Below are 22,411 nucleotides of genomic sequence, written 5' to 3'. Positions count from 1 at the left end.
TCTGTATTGTATTGGCAGTTAAACTCTTGGCTATATATCGTTCAGTCATTACGCAGAGCTGCTAGCTGGACTTGAAGTAGGCCCACATTTCACACACCCATGCCAACCCAAATTGAAGCTGTCCATGCAAAGATCTCATCTGGATCAAAGTCTCAAACGGTCTGCCATTGTCCATGAAGCCATTGTATTTTTCAACATTTTAACATTTAACGCTAGGCCTTGGGACCCAGATGGTTTCACTGATTCTACCGAGGGCCCATTAAAGTAAAGGTCAGTATTGTTTGGATTGCATAAACGGGGGCGAAGGAGCTACATGGCTTCTTCTCCGCCCTCTTCTCTTCTGTTTGGCATTGCAAAAAACAAGTACACAGAAAGGCCATCGGAGCCAGGCCTTACTCTGAGGACAATCTGGGTGCAGCATGGGGACAAACTATTATTGGCTTTATTGGGTGAAAGTCCAGCCTCTTTTTGGTCCCAGCAGTGTAGCAGTAAGCCAGTATTGCTTGCAGTACACTTTGCGTGCCATTACTCTAAGCAGCGATTTTATATTCTGATATTTTTTTGATATCATTTTACCACAGAAATACAAGCGTACCGCTTTATTTTATTAAGTTTCGCACACGTGTCGTTTTTTTAATCAAAGCACCATTTGAAAGTACTGCAGAGTGACAACTTGGTCACGTCGCTTGCCATTTCTTCAGCTCATCCACGGCTCTCAAACTGATGGCAGGGCCCAAGGGACCAGCTCGCGTCCGCTCCTCCCGGGGGCCAGCGTTTCTATAGATTAGAATCTGTTGTCTGGGTCGGGGGCTGGATTTAGGTCAGGGCCGGCCAGCGGTGTGTCCGTCTGGCCGCCCGTCTCACTTTATGTAACGCATGGCTTGTTAACGACCTCAAACGAGCGAGGTCCTCTCATGTCTCGGGTTTATTTTAATGTTCTGGACGGGGGATGCCTGCATGCCGAGCCGATGAAGGTTCCCGCCATAGCTTCTGCTGCCGCCGCCGCCGCCGCCGCCGCTGTGGTGGTGTGCAGTCGCGGTTAGGAAGCCAGACGCACGAGGATAATATGACTCGACCCTGACCCTATTCTGCCCCTCCACCCCTCCTCCTCGGGGCTGCCCTGCATTCTGGTGATGCTGTTGTACCACACTCGCATACTGGCCACCCGCTCCATCGTATTCAGTTTCACCGTGTGTCCAAAGCGTTCCCTTGGACGCCTCTCTCAAGCGTTCACTTAAACCGGAGGCCGAGAAAGCAAGGATACAGAACTATTGAGGCTGGGAATTATAAAGGCAAACGCACCCTTTTTTTTTTTTTTCTTGATGCGCGTATATGCCACACACCCGATAGGTTCCGGGACAGGCGAGGGTGTTTGACTCCCAGCTCAAAGGTTCTAGGGTTCATACCCCAATATCTACCCGTCTGATGTAATATAGTCACTGATAAACGTCTAAATGGTGCTTAGAACTCCATTGTGGAATGATCAAACCGAAGTAGAGCTGTGTGATTTAGAGAAGATGGCCCTTCAGAGGGAAGACGAAGCAGATAGAGCCATATTAGGATTTGGGCTGTATTAATTATTTATTATTCTTGCCGTCCATGAAGAGGATCGATACTGGCCCGGGCTGATTCATGCTGATGAGAGGTAACCAGAAACTGATTTTCACCGGGAGAAGGGGGCGGGGGGCGGGGGGCGGAGGGCTGGCTGGAGCAATTTCCTGAGCGTCGCTCTCCGGGGAAGAGGGGGAGGAAGGAAAGAGGCGTTTGTCAATCGTACCTCGCAAGTTAGTTAGTCACAGGAAGCGGGGGGGGGGGGGGGGGGGAACAAACAAAGTAATTGGACAAATAAACGAGGAGATGGACCGTCCAAGCTATCTGGATAGGATGGAAATAGACCGTGGCCGATAGATAAGGTCCTCCTCTCTGAGTCGTCTGCGTTGCGCCGCAGGGGGCCAGACGCGCTCCTCGCTGCACTCGGTGGGGCCGTGGCGGTTACCTTGACGGCGACTACTCTGCGATAGTTTCTCGTCTTTTTTTTTTATTTTATTTTTTTTAAACCTGCCTCAAGGACGTGACCTCTTGAACTCCCCCATCTTGTGCGTGACGGCCGTGAGTGGGCTGGCCGAGACTCAGACTGGCGTCGCTCTGACATGTTTATTTTCAGTATCCCTCCCTCGCTCTCCCTCTTTCTGTCTCTGGATCTCTGTCCGTCTCTGTTTCTGTATCTCTCTCGCTCTCTGTCTCTCTCTCCCTGTCTCTCTGTTTCTGTATCTCTCTCTCTCTCTCTCTCTGTCTCTGTCTCTGTCTCTGTCTCTGTCTCTGTCTCTGTCTCTCTCTCTCTGTCTCTGTCTCTGTCTCTCTCTCTCTCTGTCTATCTCTCTCTCTCTCTGTCTATCTCTCTCTCTCTCTGTCTATCTCTCTCTCTGTCTATCTCTCTCTGTCTATCTCTCTCTGTCTATCTGTCTCTCTCTCTCTCTCTCTGTCTCTGTCTCTCTCTCTCTCTGTCTATCTCTCTCTCTCTCTCTGTCTATCTCTCTCTCTGTCTATCTCTCTCTGTCTATCTCTCTCTCTGTCTATCTCTCTCTCTGTCTATCTCTCTCTGTCTATCTCTCTCTGTCTATCTCTCTCTCTGTCTATCTGTCTCTCTCTCTCTGTCTCTGTCTCTCCCCCCCCCCCCCCCCCGACTCTGCAGCAAAAGCGCTAAAAGATAGACGAGTCCTCCACACTGGCTGCACCCCGGGGGGACTCGCGTGTGTGTGTGTGTGTATGTGTGTGGGGGGGGGGAGCTATATGTGGGTTTGTATGTGTGTGTGTATATGCTGGCGTCGGGCCGGGGTGTTTGGCGTGCGGCTAAGGAGGGCAATCGTGAGGAGTGGGATATTCGCAGCACTTGTTCCAGGCGCCAAACTGACCCATCGTATCAGGACGGGCTCAGTCCCCTCTTGGAGCAGACGGAGTGGAGTCCTTCAATAATTAACTCTGTTCTCTCTGGACGCGTTCCTCCCCTCCCACGCAGGCACCTGGTTCCAGGGGTCGCGGGCGAGATGAAGAGTCTGATCATTGAGAAGAATAACATGGGCCTGGAGGACGACCCGGAGCTGCTGGTGAAAGGTGGGTCTGACGCCCGTCTCGTGTGGGAACCACGGTTCTCATTTTACGTTACATTTTACGCTCGTGGCATTTAGCAGACGCTTTTATCCAGAGCGACTTGCAACGATCCATCGCACACATTCACACACCAACGGATGAGTCAACCATGCAAGGTGACAGCCAGCACGTCGGGAGCAGGTAGGGTTGGGGGTCTTGCTCGGGGACACACACACACACACACACGACAGCTAGGAAGAGGGGATTGAACTAGCATCCTTCCGGTTACAAGCTAATCCGCTCTAACTCCTGAGCTAAGCCGACCCCTTTTGTGCCAGAAATCGTTGAACGATCATCATACTTACATTGGTAGCGTTCAACTTGTAGATCAGTCGATGGCTGACTACAAGTAGGGCAGGGTTTGTGTGTGTGTGTGTGTGCAAATGTGACTTTGGAAATGAAAGGTACATAACATACATTGTGTTTACATTTCCCCGATGCTGTGTTTGTATTGAGGTGATAGTTTAAGGACGTTAAACAAATTTCCCCTTAAGGGTTCAATATTAGTTTAGACGACGATTACTTTACAGTGTACGCAAGGTTGCATGACTCAACCCAGAGATGGGAAGTCATGTGAGGAAGTATCGAAGAGAGCAATGCTGTCATGTTTTCATCAGGTGAAACCACTTTTTGCCAATCTGATAAATGTGAAGTGGACATCTGACCAGTTTGCACAGCCAAACACCCAATGCTCATTGCATAATCTGAGTATGCCCGTAAACATGTCTTACTACATCAGAGGATACAACGAGTAATCCGGGTTTAATCAGGTAATGCTAGACACAGATGGGCTGAGATATTCATTTAACTTTCAGTTAACATAAGCGGGTTCGGTCTCGATTAACTTTTCGCAGTCGTCACGAGCAGCGACCCTAATTTGATTACGATTGAATTCTGGAGTTGCGTGCGTATCGGCTGGTTAGTTTGCCACGCTAGAGTGTTCCCGTTAGCACCGTGGCCCCACATGTGGCTGGCAGCTGCCGGCGGGCTCTTCCCGTCCGCCGTGTGTTTGCAGAATGACACAGAATGCTACTGGCGTCGGAAGGGCCTGACTGTGGCGTGCTTTTTGATGAGTGATCTCATGGGTTATTCCGGTAGGATTTTTTTTCTGACTGTTACCGACGCGGAGCTGTGAGCTGCAAAGGACGGGATAAGTTACATTCTGTTTGGGATGGCGGCAGTCTGATCGGCTAATTCTGACTGCAGTTACCATGCATCGGTGGGTGGCTTCCCCCCACCCCCTCTCCCCCCTGTAGCCCCCCCCCCGCCGCCCCCGCTCTCCCCAACGACCCCCTGCAGTGCCAGTGTACTTCTGTATGCCCCTGCCACTCTATCACTGTCTGAATGGAGGCGCTCGCATTCCTTGGGAAGAGGGGTGGGTTGGGGGGTTTGGGGCTGGTGGGTGAGAGGGGGGGTGTTACTTCCCGGAGGGCCCGGAGCAGGCGGCTGTCATCAGGTCACTCAAACCGGTGCACAAACTACAACAACAACCGCAACTGCAGCAGAGTCACGGAGCCGCTGGGCTGAGATGCGTCCCGGTCATTTCGCCCCTCGCTTCGGTACTATTGACGGGGTCAACCTTTCATAGGAATTCCCCCTCCTCGGCCATCACGATGCCATTAAGGCCCCTCTCCTCGTGGGGGATTCTACGGGACGTCCCCGGGGCAAACACATTGACCACTGTTGTTCAGTATATAGGCCAACCCAGAGGGGTTGAAGCCGAACGCATGGCTTTATGAACATGTGTCATTGATTTAATAGTTGAACAGAACGGCCACCTCTCCTTATCTGGCCGCTTCTTCCGCTCTGATAAACCGGTTGTTTTTCCGTTGCGCTGAGTAACACACCGGTGGGCAGTGTCAGTGCAGAGCTCGGTTTAATCCCCACTGGAAGGAGATTGGTCTGTACTGTGAGAAAGTCCAAATCATGTGACTCACAACTAGGTACACCCCCGTGGAATATGTGTGGTTCCTTAAAGCTACATCGTTATGGCCATATCGTTTAAGATAGAACATTTCTTTGGGGTAGTTTGTTTTAGAAAACGGGATGGGCATGCTTTCTAGCCTGCTGACCTTAAACACGTTTTTAAGAGAGCCATGTGTTAGACAGGGGTCATAAACAAGTGTTCAGAGTAGAGTGACCCTTTGTTTTTTTCATCTGTTTGAAGGGCTGGCTGTGGGGGTCAAAGGTCACAAATGAAACAAATTAAAGGTGATCCATGGCCGACCCCAGGGGAGGCATTAGCAGGGTTCATAGATGAGACCCACATGGGGGAGACCCGGACCCACATGGGGGAGACCCGGACCCCCATGGGGGAGACCCGGACCCCCATGGGGGAGAGACCAGCACACACATGGGGGAGACCCGGACCCACATGGGGGAGACCCGGACCCCCATGGGGGAGAGACCAGCACACACATGGGGGAGACCAGCACACATGGGGGAGCCCCGGACCCACATGGGGGAGACCAGCACACACATGGGGGAGACCAGCACACATGGGGGAGACTAGGACCCACATGGGGGAGGGACCAGCACACACATGGGGGAGACCCGGACCCACATGGGGGAGACCCGGACCCACATGGGGGAGACCCGGACCCCCATGGGGGAGACCCTGACCCCCATGGGGGAGAGACCAGCACACACATGGGGGAGACCAGCACACATGGGGGAGACTAGGACCCACATGGGGGAGACCAGCACACATGGGGGAGACTAGGACCCACATGGGGGAGACCAGGACCCACATGGGGGAGACCAGGACCCACATGGGGGAGACTAGGACCCACATGGGGGAGACCAGGACCCACATGGGGGAGACTAGGACCCACATGGGGGAGACTAGGACCCACATGGGGGAGACCGGACACACATGGGGGAGACAAGGATCCACGTAGAAAAACCTAAGACCCACATGGGGGAGACCAGGATCCACATGGGGGAGGGCGGGATCCACACCGGGGCACACGTGGAAGGTGAGCAGGGGAAAGCAGTTCAGGAGTGCAGCACACCAGGGGAAATGTGTGTGTGTTCGTGCGCGTGTGTCCTCTCCGAATCTGCATCTCCACCCGAAAACCACGCCAGAACCTCCTGCCGAGATGTGGTCATGTGGTTCTTAGTTTGGTTTGGAAATGTTCTCCGTTCGGTTGGGTACATGACCCATCTTGCTGTCTCTCTCACCCAGCCCTCCCTCTGAAGCTGTGCTGCTAGCCTCACCTCGTGATGGTGCTTTCATTTTGACTTCATGGTCCGCGCTATGATCTGACCGGGGTTTTTAACCTTTCCGTTATTTCAGCCGGCCCACCCTACACTGTGATTACGTTAAGCCTGGTCCATTTAAACTCTGGTCTTCATCGTAGCACGGGGCCCGTCCAACACAAGTACAACCGGGGCCTCACGCACCATCGTGTGACCCAGTACTTATTTTTAGCTCAGACTAGGTTAGCCTCGCCTTTTTGGTTTTCCATGTGCAATTATCAGCAGCACTAGTAAGATGGTCCTCAAATAGACCCTTACCTTTTACCCAAAACCTAGCGTGTGTGGTTTGAGCTTAAGTTGGTGCCAGGATAGGGTTAATGTAGAAGGTGTGCCAGAAGATATCTGAGAGTCCATGCAAATACTTGTGAAAGATCCAGCGTTTGATTGGCATCAATTCAAGAGCTCTGTTATCGTCGATCTGTCCATGGGTGCTCATTTGAGGCTATAGGGAAATAAAGGCAATGGAAAGACAAAACCACCCCTTTGTCTTATTGTTATGTAAATTGTGATGGTCAAATTTCCCTGAAGGGTTAATTCCCCTGTAAAGAATCATTTCCTTCTTTTTCTGAACTAGTCATGCAGAAGCCAGGCAAGACAGACTTTCACTGCTAGGGCATGTAGGCTAGAAAACAGCCATGTGATGAATCTGGGTTTGACTATGTGTGTATGCCTGCACTGGCCGACGATGGTCCATAAATCAGTATGTAGTGTACCATTACTGTAAATCAACAGAAATAGCAGCATGAATAATTTGAGTATAATGAATACATATGTTTTATATCTAGTGGTTGTTTTCACTGAGTCACATACTCAGTGAGAACATTTTTTATTGTAGCATTGAGAATGTACCTACAAGTACAACGGATTGGGCTACTTCACATCATGTAGCCTAAATATTCCCTGGGGGTTGTTTTTCTGTGTGTGTGTGTGTGTGTGTGTGTGTGTGTGTGTGTGTGTGTGTGTGTGTGTGTGTGTGTGTGTGTGTGTGTGTGTGTGTGTGTGTGTGTGTGTGTGTGTGTGTGTAGGGTGGCTGTTGCGAGAGGTGCGGGGCAGCTGGATCAAGCAGCGGCGCTACTGGTTCGTCCTGAGTCAGGACTCCCTGGACTACTACAGCGGGCCGGAGAAGGGAGCCCGCAGGCTGGGCACCGTGGTGCTCACCAACCTGTGCTCCGTCATCTGGCCCGACAAGCAGAGCTACAAGGAGACGGGTGAGCCGCACGCACCCACCTGGTGCATGAACGCACTCGCACGCACACTCTGACACACGGACACACGCGGACGCATACACAGACCTACGCACGCACGCACGCACACATAGACTTGTGCTAACACTGACGCACACACATACAGGGTCAGCTCCAGTTCAACCAAATGCCAGACTTGTTTCCTTCCATTCATGCGGTCCAGTGACAAAAACTTTTTTCTAAAAAAAATCCCAAAGGAAGGCATTTTGTATGTATATATTTTTATTTTTGGTACACATTTGAATGGTTGTGGTGCCTTTCTCTCCACCCTGTTTTTCCCGTGTATTGCTGAGTCGGATTGGGAAAAGCCCAGCGCTGTTGAGGCCTGAACAAGGCTTCAGCATTCTCTTGAAAAAGAAGAAATAACTTCCAGTAATTACCAGGATTATCATCTATATATATTTGTTTCCCTTCCCTGGAACGCAAAGGGAGACGAAGAAAGAGAAATTCTCTGGAGGCAGCAGGGCAGAGATGAGAATCCATTGTTGTGGTTCAGAAGAGGGCACAGCGGTGACCTGTGGGACTCCATAGACTGTGCAGAGACTTCCGTCGCAACGTTTGCCCCAACCCACCTCTATGTCCCGGACGATAAAGAAAAATAACCGAATCCCTCAGTCAAACACCAACTCCCAACTCGTGCCTGGGGATTTCCCCCGGCCTTTAGGACCGCTGTAAAACACTGGCTTTGTTGGGTTTGCTGCTCATCTCAATAGCCCTGTTGTTTTGTGTTGTGTTGTTCCTCTTCTGGCAAGGACGCATTTTGTCGCAGAAGAATCGAAATTTAAATGTAGTCAACTTCCTCTGTAAAAACAACCACCTCCTGGTCGTTTAACTTGGTCGCCACAAAGAGTTAGTTCCGCTTCAATGTTCCCGTAGCCACGAAGCATTACACAAGAGTTCAGGTAGGACGGCCAAATCAGAAGCCTTTGTCGATTTCTGAGAATTCGTGTTCCGAAACCGGCGTGTATCGTGAGATGACTCGTCGTTTTCCGTGGCCGGGGGGGGGGCCAGAGGGCCGCTGGGATGTCTCCTTAGCGCATCGTAATGCTTCCTCTGAGGACGTGGGACACTTCAAAGTCTGTTATTCTTTCTCCACCCCCCCCCCCACTTTCAAGTCTTCCTTTTCAAAGTCGTTTGAATCCTCACAACTTAGCTCAGTGAACCTTAACCTCTGACCCCTGGCTCTCCTGTGAGGAAGAGAGAGAGAGAGAGAGAGAGGGAGGGAGGAAGTGGGGAGAACGAGAGTCACGCATGAGACGAGGGAAGGGGGGTGGGGGGGCTGCATCCTGTGTCGTCGTGACTGCATCAGCAGCAGGGCTAGCTTCCCTAAATCACACGATCAGGATGTCATCCTTCGCCAAACTCAGTTCACATGCGTTTCTCATGAACTACCGCTTTCTACTACTGTTTTTGATAGAATGCAGCTTTGCGTTGGTCCATGAAACCACACTTGAGTTTTTATTAGAATATTATAAAAAGAAAAAGTAAAAGTAAAAAAAACAAAACAGGAACTGTTCCTGATCCTCCAGCGTCCTGACCTAAATGAACCTTTTGAGGTGTCCTTACGCAATAAGCCGAACCCCAACGTGCTTCCCAATGACCGGTCTGATCAAAAAAAGCAGAACCAACACACTGCGACCCATCGTTCCTGTATGCTGAACCAGAACTGGCCTTTTGTGTCTCCTGTCGCGTCGCAGGGTACTGGAGCCTCACGGTGTACGGACGCAAGCACTGCTACCGGCTCTACACGCGGCACTTCAACGAGGCGGTGCACTGGGCGTGCGCCGTGCAGAAGGTCATCGACACCAAAGCCCCGGTGGAGACGCCCACCCAGCTGTTGCTGCGGGACATCGAGGTGCGTGCGTGCGTGTGTGTGTGTGTGTGTCATCAGCCTGCAGATGCATACTGTAAAGCATACACTTGCACACAGACAGACACACGTGCACACAGACAGACACACGTGCACACTACAGCATACAAATGAACGGCTGCACAGCTGCTGCTAAACTGTCAGGGACAAGGACTGCCTTAAAACAAGCAACAAGTTCTCTCTCTCTCTCTCTCTCTCTCTCTCTCTCTCTCTCTCTCTCTCTCTCTCTCTCTCTCTCTCTCTCTCTCTCTCTCTCTCTCTCTCTCTCTCTCTCTCTCTCTCTCTCTCTCTCTCTCTCTCTCTCTCTCTCTCTCTCTCTCTCTCTCTCCTCTCTCTCTCTCTCTCTCTCTCTCTCTCTCTCTCTCTCTCTCTGTGTGTGTGTAACCATGGTAACCTGACAGGCACACGCATGGAGGCCAGGAGTCCAAAGTTTCCTCTGACTGCCTTGCCTTGCCTTTCTTTGTCAAACTACCTCATCTTATTCCACTGCACGAGGGCAGAACACAGCCCACGGGCGACACACCGCTGAGCTGGCGAAAGGCTTTCAGAGGGTTATTTTAGGAAGCAACACAAAACAAGGATCATTTTCAGGTACCCAATACTTCCAAAGTAAAGGGCTTGGGAGATGAAAGGGCTCCCTTTCCTTCTTTCTGCACAGAGACTGGGCGCATTCAGGGGTTTTCATTAGCGAGTCGATTGTGCCAAAATAAACCAGAGGACTATTTCCCGGTATACTGATTTCAGCCCCCTCTGCCTTCAGGGAGCGCCCTGTTCACCGTAATCATTACATTGCACTTCTAGGAACTGTTGAAGCACCTCCGATTAAATATAGAAGAGAGAAAAAGAAAACAGATTTCCCTTTTCTGCGCACTGAGAACCTCTTATACCGTAAGAGTAGACCTTTTAGTGCCACTTTATATCAAATGTGTCACATTTGATAATATATAGCAAGGGGCTGCCTGAGAACACCACATGGAGGAATCTCACCAACCAGACGGATAGCGGCGCTGACGTCACTTCTGCCCCAGACAGATGCAGCGGGGGCGGGGGTGGGGGGTGTTGGCGGCGGCGAGGGGACTTCCTTGTGTGAACCAGCAGCAGGGTCCGATAAGGACCCTCTGCAGGGGCTTCAGGCGATGCCCCCTCCAAGCCCCAGGCCCCTAATCTCATCAACGAGTGGTTAATCGGAACGCTCCGTCTGCTGCGGCAGCAAGAAGGGCCCCTAGGCCGGCCCCCTCAGATGGCTCCAGACGCCTCATTCCTCTCTCGTCTGGACCCCTGCTTGAGGACCCCCGTAGACGTGGAGATACGCCTTACCGTATCTCCATTGGTGCCCCTTGCTTTTACAGCGCCCCTTATGGCACGCATGCACCCATGTGTATACGCTCACGCTTGCGAGGTAATAGTGGAAGGCGTTGATCAGCGCCACCGGTCTTGTGGTAATGAAGTTCCGTGTTTGCTCGGCTTGTCTTTTAATCACGGCCAAGATCAACTGTCTCCTCCTCCAATGAGAAGACCTTTTGTTGAGGCTGCTGATTCAATCTCTTCCGCCTCTCACAGAAGAAGCAACAGTCCGGTACGATCTCTGCGATTTGTGTATTGGTGTGTTTGTGTTTGTGTGTGTGTTATGAGTTGACTGTACCGATTTTTGGTATCCTGCTGTGCGTGTCTTATTTAGCGCGGGGACTACACCTCATTGTACCGGTCTAACCAGACCGGTCAATCTGTCACCACGGTGAACCGAGCACTCGCAGGAATGTGTCAACTTTGCCCCACAAAGGAGGGGCAGTGGAGACCTGTCTCGTAGCTATAGATGAGGGGGGCGGGGGGGGGGGCGGGGGGGGGGGAATCCAGTGGCAACATTACTAATGGGCAACAGGTGTTTCACTACAGAGCACTGTAGTGCAGTAGCAACCCGTGAACCCCCCCCCTACCAAAGGGCACACTGTAGTGAGATGCATTAACACTTGCACAAAGTCGCCTGCACAATCTATCACAAGTTTCAATCACACTTCCACTGTAGTTTGTCGAAACTCGCTTCTCTTCGTAAGACTCATGACCCCGGTCGGATTGTCTCTCTCTCTCTCTCTCTCTCGCTCCCTCGCTCTCTCTCTCGCTCTCTCTCTCTCTCGCTCTCTCTCTCTCGCTCTCTCTGAATCTCTCTCTCCCTCTCCCCCTCCCTCCCTCCCTCCCACCCACTTCCAGACAGGCCTCCGCTCATATTGAAGCCATATGAATGCACTGTATTCCCTCTCTCTCTCTCTCTCTTTCTATCTATTCATGTTGTTCTCCCGCTCCGCCCCCGCGTGTCATTTCCTGCAGGAGAACAAGTTCAACCCGGAGGTTGTGGAGCACATCTACCAGCACAACCCCATCCTGAAGTACACCCAGGGGCCGCTGTACGCCCCCCTGCTCCCCTTCCCCTACGGCAGCGCAGAGCACAAATGTGAGTCCTTCAAAGTGCTTTCTGTAACCGTGCATCATCGCATGGTACACGAAAGTGTGTAGACAGATACATCGATGGATTATAGATTCAGAGAGGTCATCGCGTCTTCGCTGTTGTACGACAACGAGGAAGACGGGACTCAAAGCTCACGATATAAAAAGTTTTGAGGCAGTTTCACCGTCTCTCACAAACACTGCGGATCAAAACATGTGCAACAACATTAAACTCTCTCTCTCTCTCTCTCTCTCTCTCTCTCTCTCTCTCTCTCTCTCTCTCTCTCTCTCTCTCTCTCTCTCTCTCTCTCTCTCTCTCTCTCTCTCTCTCTCTCTCTCTCTCTCTCTCTCTCTCTCTCTCACCCCCTCCTCCTGCACCTAGACTACAGCGGGAAGGGCTACGGGCCGGTGCGCGAGGAGGCCGTGAAGCTCTTCCACTGCCTGCAGCAGCTGGAGTCTGCCAGGGAGCCCGTGCCGATCATCCAGGGCGTGCTGCAGACCTGCCTGGACCTGCGGCCGCTGCGCGACGAGCTCTACTGCCAGCTGGCCAAGCAGACCTGCTGCACCCCTCAGCCGCACACCGCCGCCCACCTGCGCTACTGGCAGCTGCTCACCTGCATGAGCTGCACCTTCCTGCCCGGCCCCGCCGTGCTCAAGTACCTGCGCTTCCACCTCAAGAGGTGAGACGCCTGGCGCATTCCGCCGGGAGACTCTGTGAGAGGGCGAGTCTGAAGGCGGCGTTTTCGTGCCCCCGGGATCAGGGCAAGCGTGAGAGAGTCTCTGCTTTTACAGTCGCTGCTCTTTGTGGCCGTTTGTTGGGAGTTCCATGGTGAGGTCCTGTCAGTGTGTGGAGTTTAATGGAGTTAATAGCAGTTTATTAGGATAGACGTTTGGTAACAGTGAAGAGCAGTATGTTAAGAGTTAACAGGAGTTTGTCATGAGTTCATTTGAGTGTATTAAGAGTGTATAGTGGTTTGTTAAGAGTTAACAAGAGCTTGTTTATAATTAATAGCAGTTTGTTAACAGGAGCCTGTTTCTAGTTAATAGGAGTTTGTTGAGAGTTAATAGCAGTTTGTTAAGAGTCAAAAGGAGCTTGTTTACAGTGGGTAGCGGTTTTTGCTAAGAGTTAAAAGGAGCTTGTTTATATTTGATCGCAGTTTGTTACTGGAAGCTTGTTGCGAGTTGAGTTTCGGCGACACAGCCGCTAAGTTTGGTTGAAGGTCGGTCAAACTGTCTAACGCGCAGAAGGATCCCAGGGGTCCGGTAGACAATGAGCAGGCGCCGGCCTCGAACAGAGTAGTCTATAGCGCTGTAGCGTCGGCGTGCGTGCATGGGAGCGTGCTAAGGGCCTGTGATTTACAGGGCTGAATCGGCGTCTTTATGAGACAAGCTCGTCCGACGGCAACACTAGCCGCTCTAATCTGTCTCGCCCGGAGCTCTTTTCTGACACCATGTCATTAAATAGGCTGCGTGTTTCTGTCCATACGGTTGTATTGGCGGGGGGGAAAGTCACGCAACCCCCACGCCCCTCCTCGGGTTCCTCGTCCTCCATCAAGCTAATGCTATATGTATGCAACTGCGTGGGAATACTTAGGCAAGCTCTCTGCCTATAGGTTCCACGTCTCACGCTGGCACTCTCTCACACATCGTTGCAGAGGCTCGCTCTTTTGCTCTTGCTCTCCTTTCTTCCTCTCACCCTCTCTCTCCCTCTCTCTCCCTCTCGTTCTCTCTCTCTTTCTCTCTCTCTCCCTCTCTTCTCTCTCTGTCTCTGTCTCTCTCTCCGTCTCTCTCTCCGTCTCTCTCTCTCTCTCTCTCTCTGTCTCTCTCTCTGTCTCTCTGTCTCTGTCTCTCTCTCTCTCTCTCTCTCTCTCTCTCTATCTCTCTCTGTCTCTCTCTGTCTCTCTCTCTCTCTCTCTCTCTCTCTCTCTCTCTCTCTCTCTCTCTCTCTCTCTCTCTCTCTCTCTCTCTCTCTCTCTCTCTCTCTCTCTCTCTCCTTCCCTCCCTTCCTCTTGGCCTGTGGGTCTGTTGGTCAGTGTTCCGGTTAAAGCTGGACATAGCCTGGGACAGGAGCTGGGCAGTGGTCCCAGACAGCCCTTATTGTACAACCCCCCCCCCCCCACCCCCCTGCTACCCAGCTCCTCTTGGTTTCACTGAGATCCCCCCCCCCGCCCCTTGCCACCCTCCCCCCCCCATTTCTCAAGTGAGAGGGGGGGGGGGGAGTGTAAGTCATAAAGCCTGCAGTGGTGGAGGGAAGGAAGGGTGGTCAGATGGGTAAGGTGGGGTGATGGCGGTAGGGGGGGGGGGGTGGTTTGGTCACACAGGGCTCAGTGGAACATTCCTGGTTGGGTACTTCTAACTGGACAGAACCCACCCTGTGGCCAGGCAAGAGACCGGAGACATAGCAGGGCCTCTCTCTCTGTCTGACAACCCCAGAGGAAAAAGGTCCACTCTTTCAAGCCCCTCGCTTCCTTCCCTCTGTCTGTCACTCTCCGTCCCGCTCTCTCTGTTCTCGTTCCTCTGTTTGTTTTGGGACAACACGAGTGTAATTGTTTCCTTCCTATAACCCCCCCCCCCCCTCCCCCCTCCCCCTGCCCCTTTCCCAAACAACCCCGAGAGCTGAGAGTGATTCAGCTCACGGCTTTGTTGGTGTATTTCAACACCTTTCCCAGCTGCACAAGGTGGCTTATGCATTTCCCTAATTTTCACCCAGACAGGCACACACACACACACACACACACACACACACACACACACACGCAAACCTCTAGCTCTGTCGGCCACTCCGCTGGGAGGAAGCGACGGGTCATTCTGGTTCACATGAGAGGAAACCTATTCCCATTCTGTGCGCGGCCCAAAGTCAACCTTGTTTTCTTTGCCGTTTCTTTCCGCTCTCCCTCGCTCTCTCTCGCTCGCTCTCGCTCTATCAAGGACTTGGGAGGACGCTGAGCGCTCCAAGTCCCCAAACCAGAGAAAAAGAACGAGCACATTTGTCATTCTTCGGCCCATTGACTCTTGAGCCTTGCCAACCAAAAGAAAATAAAAGCCGTTTCGGAATGGGTCGGGATGTGACGCAAAGCCTTTAATCGCCCCATAACACCCGACACACTTTGGACCGCCGTTGACATCACCGCCGTCAACAAGTTTTCCCCTCGTTTCTCTCTCACGAGGCGGACCGCGTTCGGAACATGCATGTGGGCAGATGCCAAAACAAACACGTGTGTGGATGCACACACACAAAGACACACACAGACACAGACAGACGTGCGCACAAACACACACTTGCACTGGAAAACACAGACACACACACACACACACACACACAGACATGTGCGCAAACGTATGCGCACACGCATATACATAGACAAATGTATGCGCAAAAAATAAAAACATGCACGCGTGTAGATGCGCACGGACAAGCACACCAAACACACACCGCACACACACAAAGTCCAGTTTCTCTGTTTTTAAGTCTGGTCTGTCCGGCCCCTGCAGGATCCAGAGTCAGACCCCAGAGTCTGAGATGGATAACTACGCGACGTTCGTGGGCGAGGCCCTGGACAAGACCAAGTGCCGGGAGTGCGTGCCGTCCTGGGAGGAGATCCAGATGCTGATGAGCAGGCAGGAGATGCTGTGCACGGTGTACTACCCTGGGTCAGGCTCCTGCCAGCTCTACATCAACTCCCACACCACCGCCAATGAGGTTTGGCCTCACTTCACTATTTCCGCCTTCTCTTATATTCATATCCCCGTCCAAGGTCCATGTCCGTTTCAAATGTCCTTTTTAGAACTAGACTTACCTTTGCTGCTTTTAGGTTTATGATCACTGCTGTGATCTTCTTACATTATGTTTGTATTATAGAATTTTAAACGTCTGTGTGTGTGTGTGTGTGTGTGTGTGACTGTGTGTCTGTGTGTGTTCTGTGTATTGAAAATAACCCGTGTCCCTTCCTTGTCTTTGGTCAGGTGCTGCGGCGGATGCAGGAGAAGCTCGGCCTGCAGGAGAGCAAGAACACGTTTGCGCTGTTCGAGCAGAATGCCTTGTGGGAGCAGCCCGTGGCCGGCGGCACGCTCATCGCCGACATCCTCACCAGGTTAGAAAAGTGACTCGGCACATTGCACCCCAAAAAAAGAAACACAAATTTAAAAAAAAAAGCAAACCGACCGGTTACAAGGAAGTGGCGAGACGTTACAAAAAAAGGGGAGGACCACAGGGCCAAACGCACTGTAATAACACTCACTCAATCAATCACTCGCACACCCCTGGCTATGTGTCACATGTGAACATAGTGGCGGATTGTGTCTCAATCGCCCCCCCCGGACTCTCAGGCCACAGATTAACAGCCCTTACTAGCTGCGGCCGTTGGCCTTGCCCACCTCCTGGTCTTCGGTCCAAATCGGCCGCTGATGGGAAGTGTGTGTTCATCCACAGCCGGTTTGGCATCCCCGCGCCGCCAAGGTGAGGGCTGATGTCATTCACCCGCCGACACTGCTCCGTGCGGGTGATAAGGCATTCTTTGGGAATGAAAGGGTTCCGTGTTGCTGCCCCGTGGGTGTCGACTTCCTCGCAGCCTTGAAAGAGTGACAGGGTAAACATTCAACTTGGCATGAACGAAAATCCCCTCATAAAAAAAAAATGAAAAAAGCCATAACAAACCTGGCTGTTGTTCCTTCCCCGGTGGCAGACATTTTTGGATCTGAAACCTGCAGAACCAGTGTCTGCATATAACCCATTATACACAATAAAACAGAATTACATATTTGCGATTGCGTCATGTGGGACAGGATGGGGTTCCTGGTTTGAAAGCCCAACATCGCGATGCCCGGAGTGCGCATCCCTGGGCCTAAACCCCCCCCTACCTGCCCATTCATAACATCACAAGAAAAGGCCTTTCTGGACAAGAGCCTCGGCTGAATGACTTCATTGTGAACGGTGGTTATTTCCTTCTTCTCCAACGCCCGTGCCTCCCCTGTTCCGCAGCCTCTCCAGCAAAGAGTCGGAGGCGCCCTGCCAGTGGAAACTTTGCTTCAAGCTCTACTGCCTGCTGGACGCAGACGGCATATCGCTGGACAGCATCGAGTATCTCTTCCTCTTTGAACAGGTAATGCCCTCCTGACCGGGGTTTGTTACCGGTGACTTTTCATAAGCATTCCAGCCCCCCCCCCCCCTCCCCCACCCCCGGTCTGACTTTGTGTGTTGTTCTGGGAATCGGACGATAGAAGAACTTGACCTTGAACCCCTGAAGCTGCGAGGTGGTCCCCCCCGAGAAGACCACCCTCGCACTCTTTCCCTCACTCACTCGCTCACTCTCTCGTTCCATCTCTTCCTCCCCTCTCTCTGCTCTCTCTCTCTCTCTCTCTCTCTCTCTCTCTCTCTCTCTCTCTCTCTCTCTCTCTCTCTCTCTCTCTCTCTCTCTCTGCTCTCTCTCTCTCTCTCTCTCTCTCTCTCTCTGTGAGTTGCCATAAGACACAAGTGGGTCGCACAAGTGCTGTTAATAAGATTACTGTTTAACAACCCCCCCCCCCCCCCCCCCAAACGCTGCCAAGAACTCATTGCTCATATTTCTTAGCATGATTGGACATTTTACGCAGGGCTCATTAAAGTCCCGCTGGCAGCAATCGTAATAAAATGCCGTGCTTTGTATAAGGCATGACTAAGAGAGTTGGCTGTAATAAAGGGCGGGGGGAGAGGGAAGGAAGGCAGAGGGACGAGGGAGGAAGCCAGTGCTGGGGTTCATTAGAGCGTTTTCCCCCCCGAGGGCTGTTGTAAAAAGAGGTGGGGGTTGAAATAAAACGGGGTGCGGTGAATTGGCGGAAAGAGGTAAAGTGGGTATTATTGGGAACACCGCTGGGCCGTTCGTTAACTCTCTTCCGCTCTCTCTGCTCTGTCTTCTTGCTCTCTCTCTCTCTGTGTGTGTGTGTGTGTGTGTGTGTTGTGTGTGTGTGTGTGTGTGTGTGTGTGTGTGTGTGTGTGTGTGTGTGTGTGTGTGTGTGTGTGTGTGTGTGTGTGTGTGTGTGTGTCCGTCTGTTTGTGTGTGTGTTTCCGTGTGTGTGTGTTTCTGTCTGTTTGTGTGTGTGTGTGTGTGTGTGTGTGTGTGTGTGTGTGTGTGTGTGTGTGTGTGTGTCCGTCTGTTTGTGTGTGTGTTTCCTTGTGTGTGTGTGTGTGTTTCTGTCTGTTTGTGCGTGTGTGTGTGTGCGTGCGTGCGCGCCACAGTGTCACGAGATGGTGGTGCGCGGCCAGCTGCCCGCCGGCGAGGAGGACCTGCAGGCCCTGGCGGCCCTCCGGCTGCAGTGCATTGTGGGGGACTTCAGCACGCACGCGCCCTGCCCGCCGCTGGACCAGCTCTTCCCCAGCCACGTGGTGGTAGGCCCGGGTGCTGCTCAGCCTCTCGGCCGCCGCCACCGCCGCCTCCCGCGGACCCCCGCCCCACTGCCAGCTGGCAGTGGCGCCGGGCCTCCTGGCGGGGGCGCCGTGGAGCCAGACCAGCGCCCACAAGCAGAAGGTGGAGCAGGACCTGCGCCTGCGCAGCTGGCTGAAGGAGGAGGCGGCGGCCGTCATGGGCGCGGTGGTGGAGCGCTGGAAGGGGCTGGCGGGCTACAGCCGCGCCGACGGCATGGCGGCGTACCTGGCCATCGCGCGCCAGTGGTCGGGCTTCGGGTGCACGCTCTACGAGGTGGACTTTTACATCGTGAGTGGGACTTGTTGCGCGCACATGCACGCACGCACACACACACACACACACATTCATGCGCGCATGCACAGAGGCAGGCATTTAAACAGCGGTTGTTTACATTTACATCCTGCATTCGTGTTTCTAACGCTAGTGCTAAAATACGATAAACAGTTACTTGATGAATCCCAGACAGGAAATTTGGTATTGTGTCGGTTGTCGTCTGCGGCGGAAACCCACATTTCCTGTCTGGGGAATTTGATAAATAACATCTGATCCCAAATTAATTAACTACCTCCGACAAAGCCAATGCACCGCAGCCGATGTTAAATAAAAAAAACTCACAATCGACCCCAATGTGAGGGGTATAGTTAAAGGCAGATGGAGCTCCTTCAGGACACAAACCACACTCAACGCCATACTTCATTATATTACCCCCCCCCCCCCCCCCCCCGCCTCACCCGCTTTCCATCTCCGCAGAGCTCCACAGGGAGCTTCTCCCAGAAGCTGTGGCTGGGCGTGGCCGCCACCTCGGTGTCCCTGTACCGCCAGGGGGAGGCGAGAGGCCCTGGAGTCGTTCCCCTACGGCCAGATCTGCCTCCTACGGCGTCCAAGGACAGCAAACACCTTCAAGGATCACCGCCGGGGGACAGGGACTATGCTGTTCGAGACCACCAAGGTAGGCTATAGTTGACCACCTCGTTATGGGTTTTCAGCGGTAGAGGAAGGGGATGGGATGGGCCCGGAAGCGGTGGTGGTGGTGGTTGGGGGGGGGCTGGGGGGGGGCTAGGGGCTGAATTGGAACCCACCAACCACAACACCGGAGGTAATAAAGTTCAGCTGACTGGCAGCTGGTTAACACCCCCCCCCCCCCCCCCCCCCCCTCCACCTCCGCGCCCCCTCCCCAATGCATGATAACTAAACTGTCGGGGCGAGCTCTGAAAAGCAAGCGCTTGCCTCTTCCGTCGTTTGGCTTGCAGCTCTGTGGCCGACTTTTTCTTAAATAATAAAGCCACGGCTTGTTAATTTATCCTAAATGCAGATATCACACCTGCCCCTTGGCCAAGTGTCGATCCCGAACTGAACCGCTAACTCCGGGCTACCATGCATAAAACTGTGACAGGGGGGGGAGATGAGTTTTATTGGCAGTGGTTATATTAAAATATTAGCCAAAACATTTCTCAGAAACCGGGGCATTCTCCCGTAAGGGACGTGCAATTACGGGGGAGGAGAACAAATCGCCGCCTTTCACACAGCGCACACTCGCTCGCATCTTCCCACGTCGATCACAAATCGCTTCTGTGATCGCTCATGGAAAGCCACAACAGTGGCTTTTATTTATTTTATCGCTGTGGGGGCCAGCAGGGGCAAACCGAAGGTGCGGTTCAGGCTGGAACCCGGGCCTTTTTATGAACCCCCAGCCTGGAGTAGCCGGGTCACCCGGGGTGGGATAAGCGTCGTGACAGGGGGTTGATTATGGTTGAACGTCGAGGGCAAGGTCGGCTTAAACTGTCCCTGTCCTCCGAGTTTGCGTTCACTATTTTTTTGGTCTGTCCTGCTCCCATGAACTTTGGGAAGGCGTTAAGTGGTGCTAGACCGAGGGTGCCGTCGTCGTGACAGCCGACTGTCCAGTGACGGTTGATGTGAGAAAGGCGAGTGAAACGCATGACTTGTCACTTAACGGCAGAACAACAATGGCTGACAGGCGTCCCGGGGGGGGGGGGGGTTGAAATCCAAAATAAATGTGTGTGTGTGTGTGCGTGTGGTTTCCTTCAGTGCGCCAAGGCACACTGTCCCCGACACTGTGTTCCAGCAGCTGGATGACATCATCATCTGTCCAAAGTCATCAGTGACAAAACCAGACAGACACTGAGATGGGCCACCATACTGACCATAGCCTCTCTCCTCTCTCTCTCTCTCCTCTCCTCTCTCTCTCTCTCTCTCTCTTCTCTCTCTCTCTCTCTCTCTCTCTCTTCTCTCTCTCTCTCTCTCTCTCTCTCTCTCTCTCTCTCTCTCTCTCTCTCCCCCTCTCTGTCTGTCTGTGTCTCTCTCCCCCAGCTGACTGAGATCATGCAGCTGATGAATGCCTATTTCAGTGCCATCCGTCGCCAGCGGGGGAAGGGTGGGGGCCGGGGGGTGGGAGGGGAGGACGGGGGCATCGCCATCCCGGAGAGCACGACGACGACGACGACGACGGAGGTGGGCTTCAACCACCTGCACAACCCCACCTTCCTGGAGCTGCCCTCGCACTCGGTTTGATGAAGACCCCCCCCCACACACACACACACACACACCCCACAATCCCAATCCCCGACACACACATACACACCCAGACACTCCAGCCCAGGGCTCCCCCCCCCCCCCTCCCTCACCCCTCCTCACCCCCCTAGGCCCCAGGACCCAGCGCCTGGCTCTGCTGGGAACGGCACGGCAGCCAAAACAAAGAGAGGGCTGTTTTCACTCGCCGTCCGTGAAAATAAACCCTCGCCGTGCTTTCCAGCGAAGGGAGCCTGGGCGACGGCTGGGGAAGAGAGGGGGGGGGAGAGTGGGGGGGAGGCAGAGGAGAGGGTAAAAGGGAAGGCGGTGTGTGTGTGTTTGGGGAGAGGAGGGGAGGCCGTTTGGCGAGGGGAGGCCTCAAGCCCGCAGAAACCAATGTGGTCGCTGATGAGGTGTCATGAGCCTGACCCACCTCTCGTCCCCCCACCCCACTCTGTCCTGTCACGCAACCTGTGTTACTGCACACACACACGCACACGCACGCACACACACACACACACACACACACACCCCGTAGTCCGCGGCGATGTGAAGACCATCGTGACATGGTAATACTGCCATCTGGACACGGCTTAGGAGGGAAAGACTCTTTCTCTGCCTCTCTACCTCTCTATGCCTCTTCCTAACTCTCTCTGGGTCTCTCTCTATCGCTCCCCCCTCTAAATGCCTTTTTCCTCACTCTGCCTCTCTGGCTCACTCTCTGGCTCAATGTGTGCCATTCCGACATTGCTTTTCCTAGAAAGGCGACCCTCCCTCCCACCCCCCCCCCCCCCCCCCCCCCCCTTCCTCTTTCACTGCTGGAAGTGTTGAGAAGAAGTTTGCCTCACCCCATGTCCCACCCCCCCTCTTTCCCTCGCTGAGATTTATCACACACAAACACGCACACATACACACGCACACATGGACAGCAACACACATACGCGATCACTCATTCACCGCCCACCCCCCCCCCCCCACCCTCTTCCACCACCGATCCCTGACACACTCATCAGAGACCCGGGGCTCAGCTCATGAGAGCCCCAGCCCAGGCTTGCATTACCTGGAACTGTTGATGCAGCAGCCGGCCATGTGAACTTGGAACTGCAACCAGATGTGGAGCTCATGCAGCTCAGTCACTTTGGCTGCACTCGCCATATAGACTCTGTCCTCCACCACCATCGCCACCCCCTCCACCAGCACCACCACCACCTCTCTGGGGACTATTAGGGAGAGGGGTGCGTGCAACGTGCATGGATGTTTTGCGTGTTTGAGTCACGTGACTCCTGTGCACATGCGGAGAGAAGACGGAGAGACCGTGCCTGGGCTGTGTGTGTGTGTGTGTGTGTGTGTGTGTGTGTGTGTGTGTGTGTGTGTGTGTGTGTGTGTGTGTGTGTGTGTGTGTGTGTGTGTGTGTGTGTGTGCGTGGGCGAAAGAAGTGAATATACTGTAGGCACAGCGTTATCTTCGCCAAAGACTCTGACATGTCGCTCAGTTGGGCTTCTCTACTTAGCTGCAGCTTTCAACGT

The 22,411-nt window shown here is 53.2% G+C and overlaps 1 protein-coding gene across 1 annotated transcript in view; it reads left to right on the top strand.

The window, feature by feature from the left end:
• Positions 1-20,888, top strand: part of plekhh3 (pleckstrin homology, MyTH4 and FERM domain containing H3) — a 34,828-nt gene extending 13,940 nt beyond the window's left edge. Inside the window, exons 3-14 of the mRNA XM_056608923.1 lie at positions 3,017-3,111; positions 7,434-7,616; positions 9,350-9,507; positions 11,845-11,968; positions 12,344-12,641; positions 15,454-15,661; positions 15,925-16,052; positions 16,940-17,060; positions 18,173-18,647; positions 19,110-19,308; positions 20,406-20,478; positions 20,688-20,888. Of these exons, the coding sequence (XP_056464898.1) occupies positions 3,017-3,111; positions 7,434-7,616; positions 9,350-9,507; positions 11,845-11,968; positions 12,344-12,641; positions 15,454-15,661; positions 15,925-16,052; positions 16,940-17,060; positions 18,173-18,647; positions 19,110-19,308; positions 20,406-20,478; positions 20,688-20,888 (2,263 nt within the window). The remainder of the gene's footprint in view (positions 1-3,016; positions 3,112-7,433; positions 7,617-9,349; positions 9,508-11,844; positions 11,969-12,343; positions 12,642-15,453; positions 15,662-15,924; positions 16,053-16,939; positions 17,061-18,172; positions 18,648-19,109; positions 19,309-20,405; positions 20,479-20,687) is intronic.
• The last annotated feature ends 1,523 nt before the right edge of the window (positions 20,889-22,411 follow it).

This window comes from Gadus chalcogrammus, chromosome 2, assembly GCF_026213295.1.
Source record: "Gadus chalcogrammus isolate NIFS_2021 chromosome 2, NIFS_Gcha_1.0, whole genome shotgun sequence".
Taxonomy (NCBI): Eukaryota; Metazoa; Chordata; class Actinopteri; order Gadiformes; family Gadidae; genus Gadus; species Gadus chalcogrammus.
The sequence above is the reverse complement of the archived record's forward strand: the minus strand, read 5'-3'. Positions and strand labels throughout refer to the sequence as shown.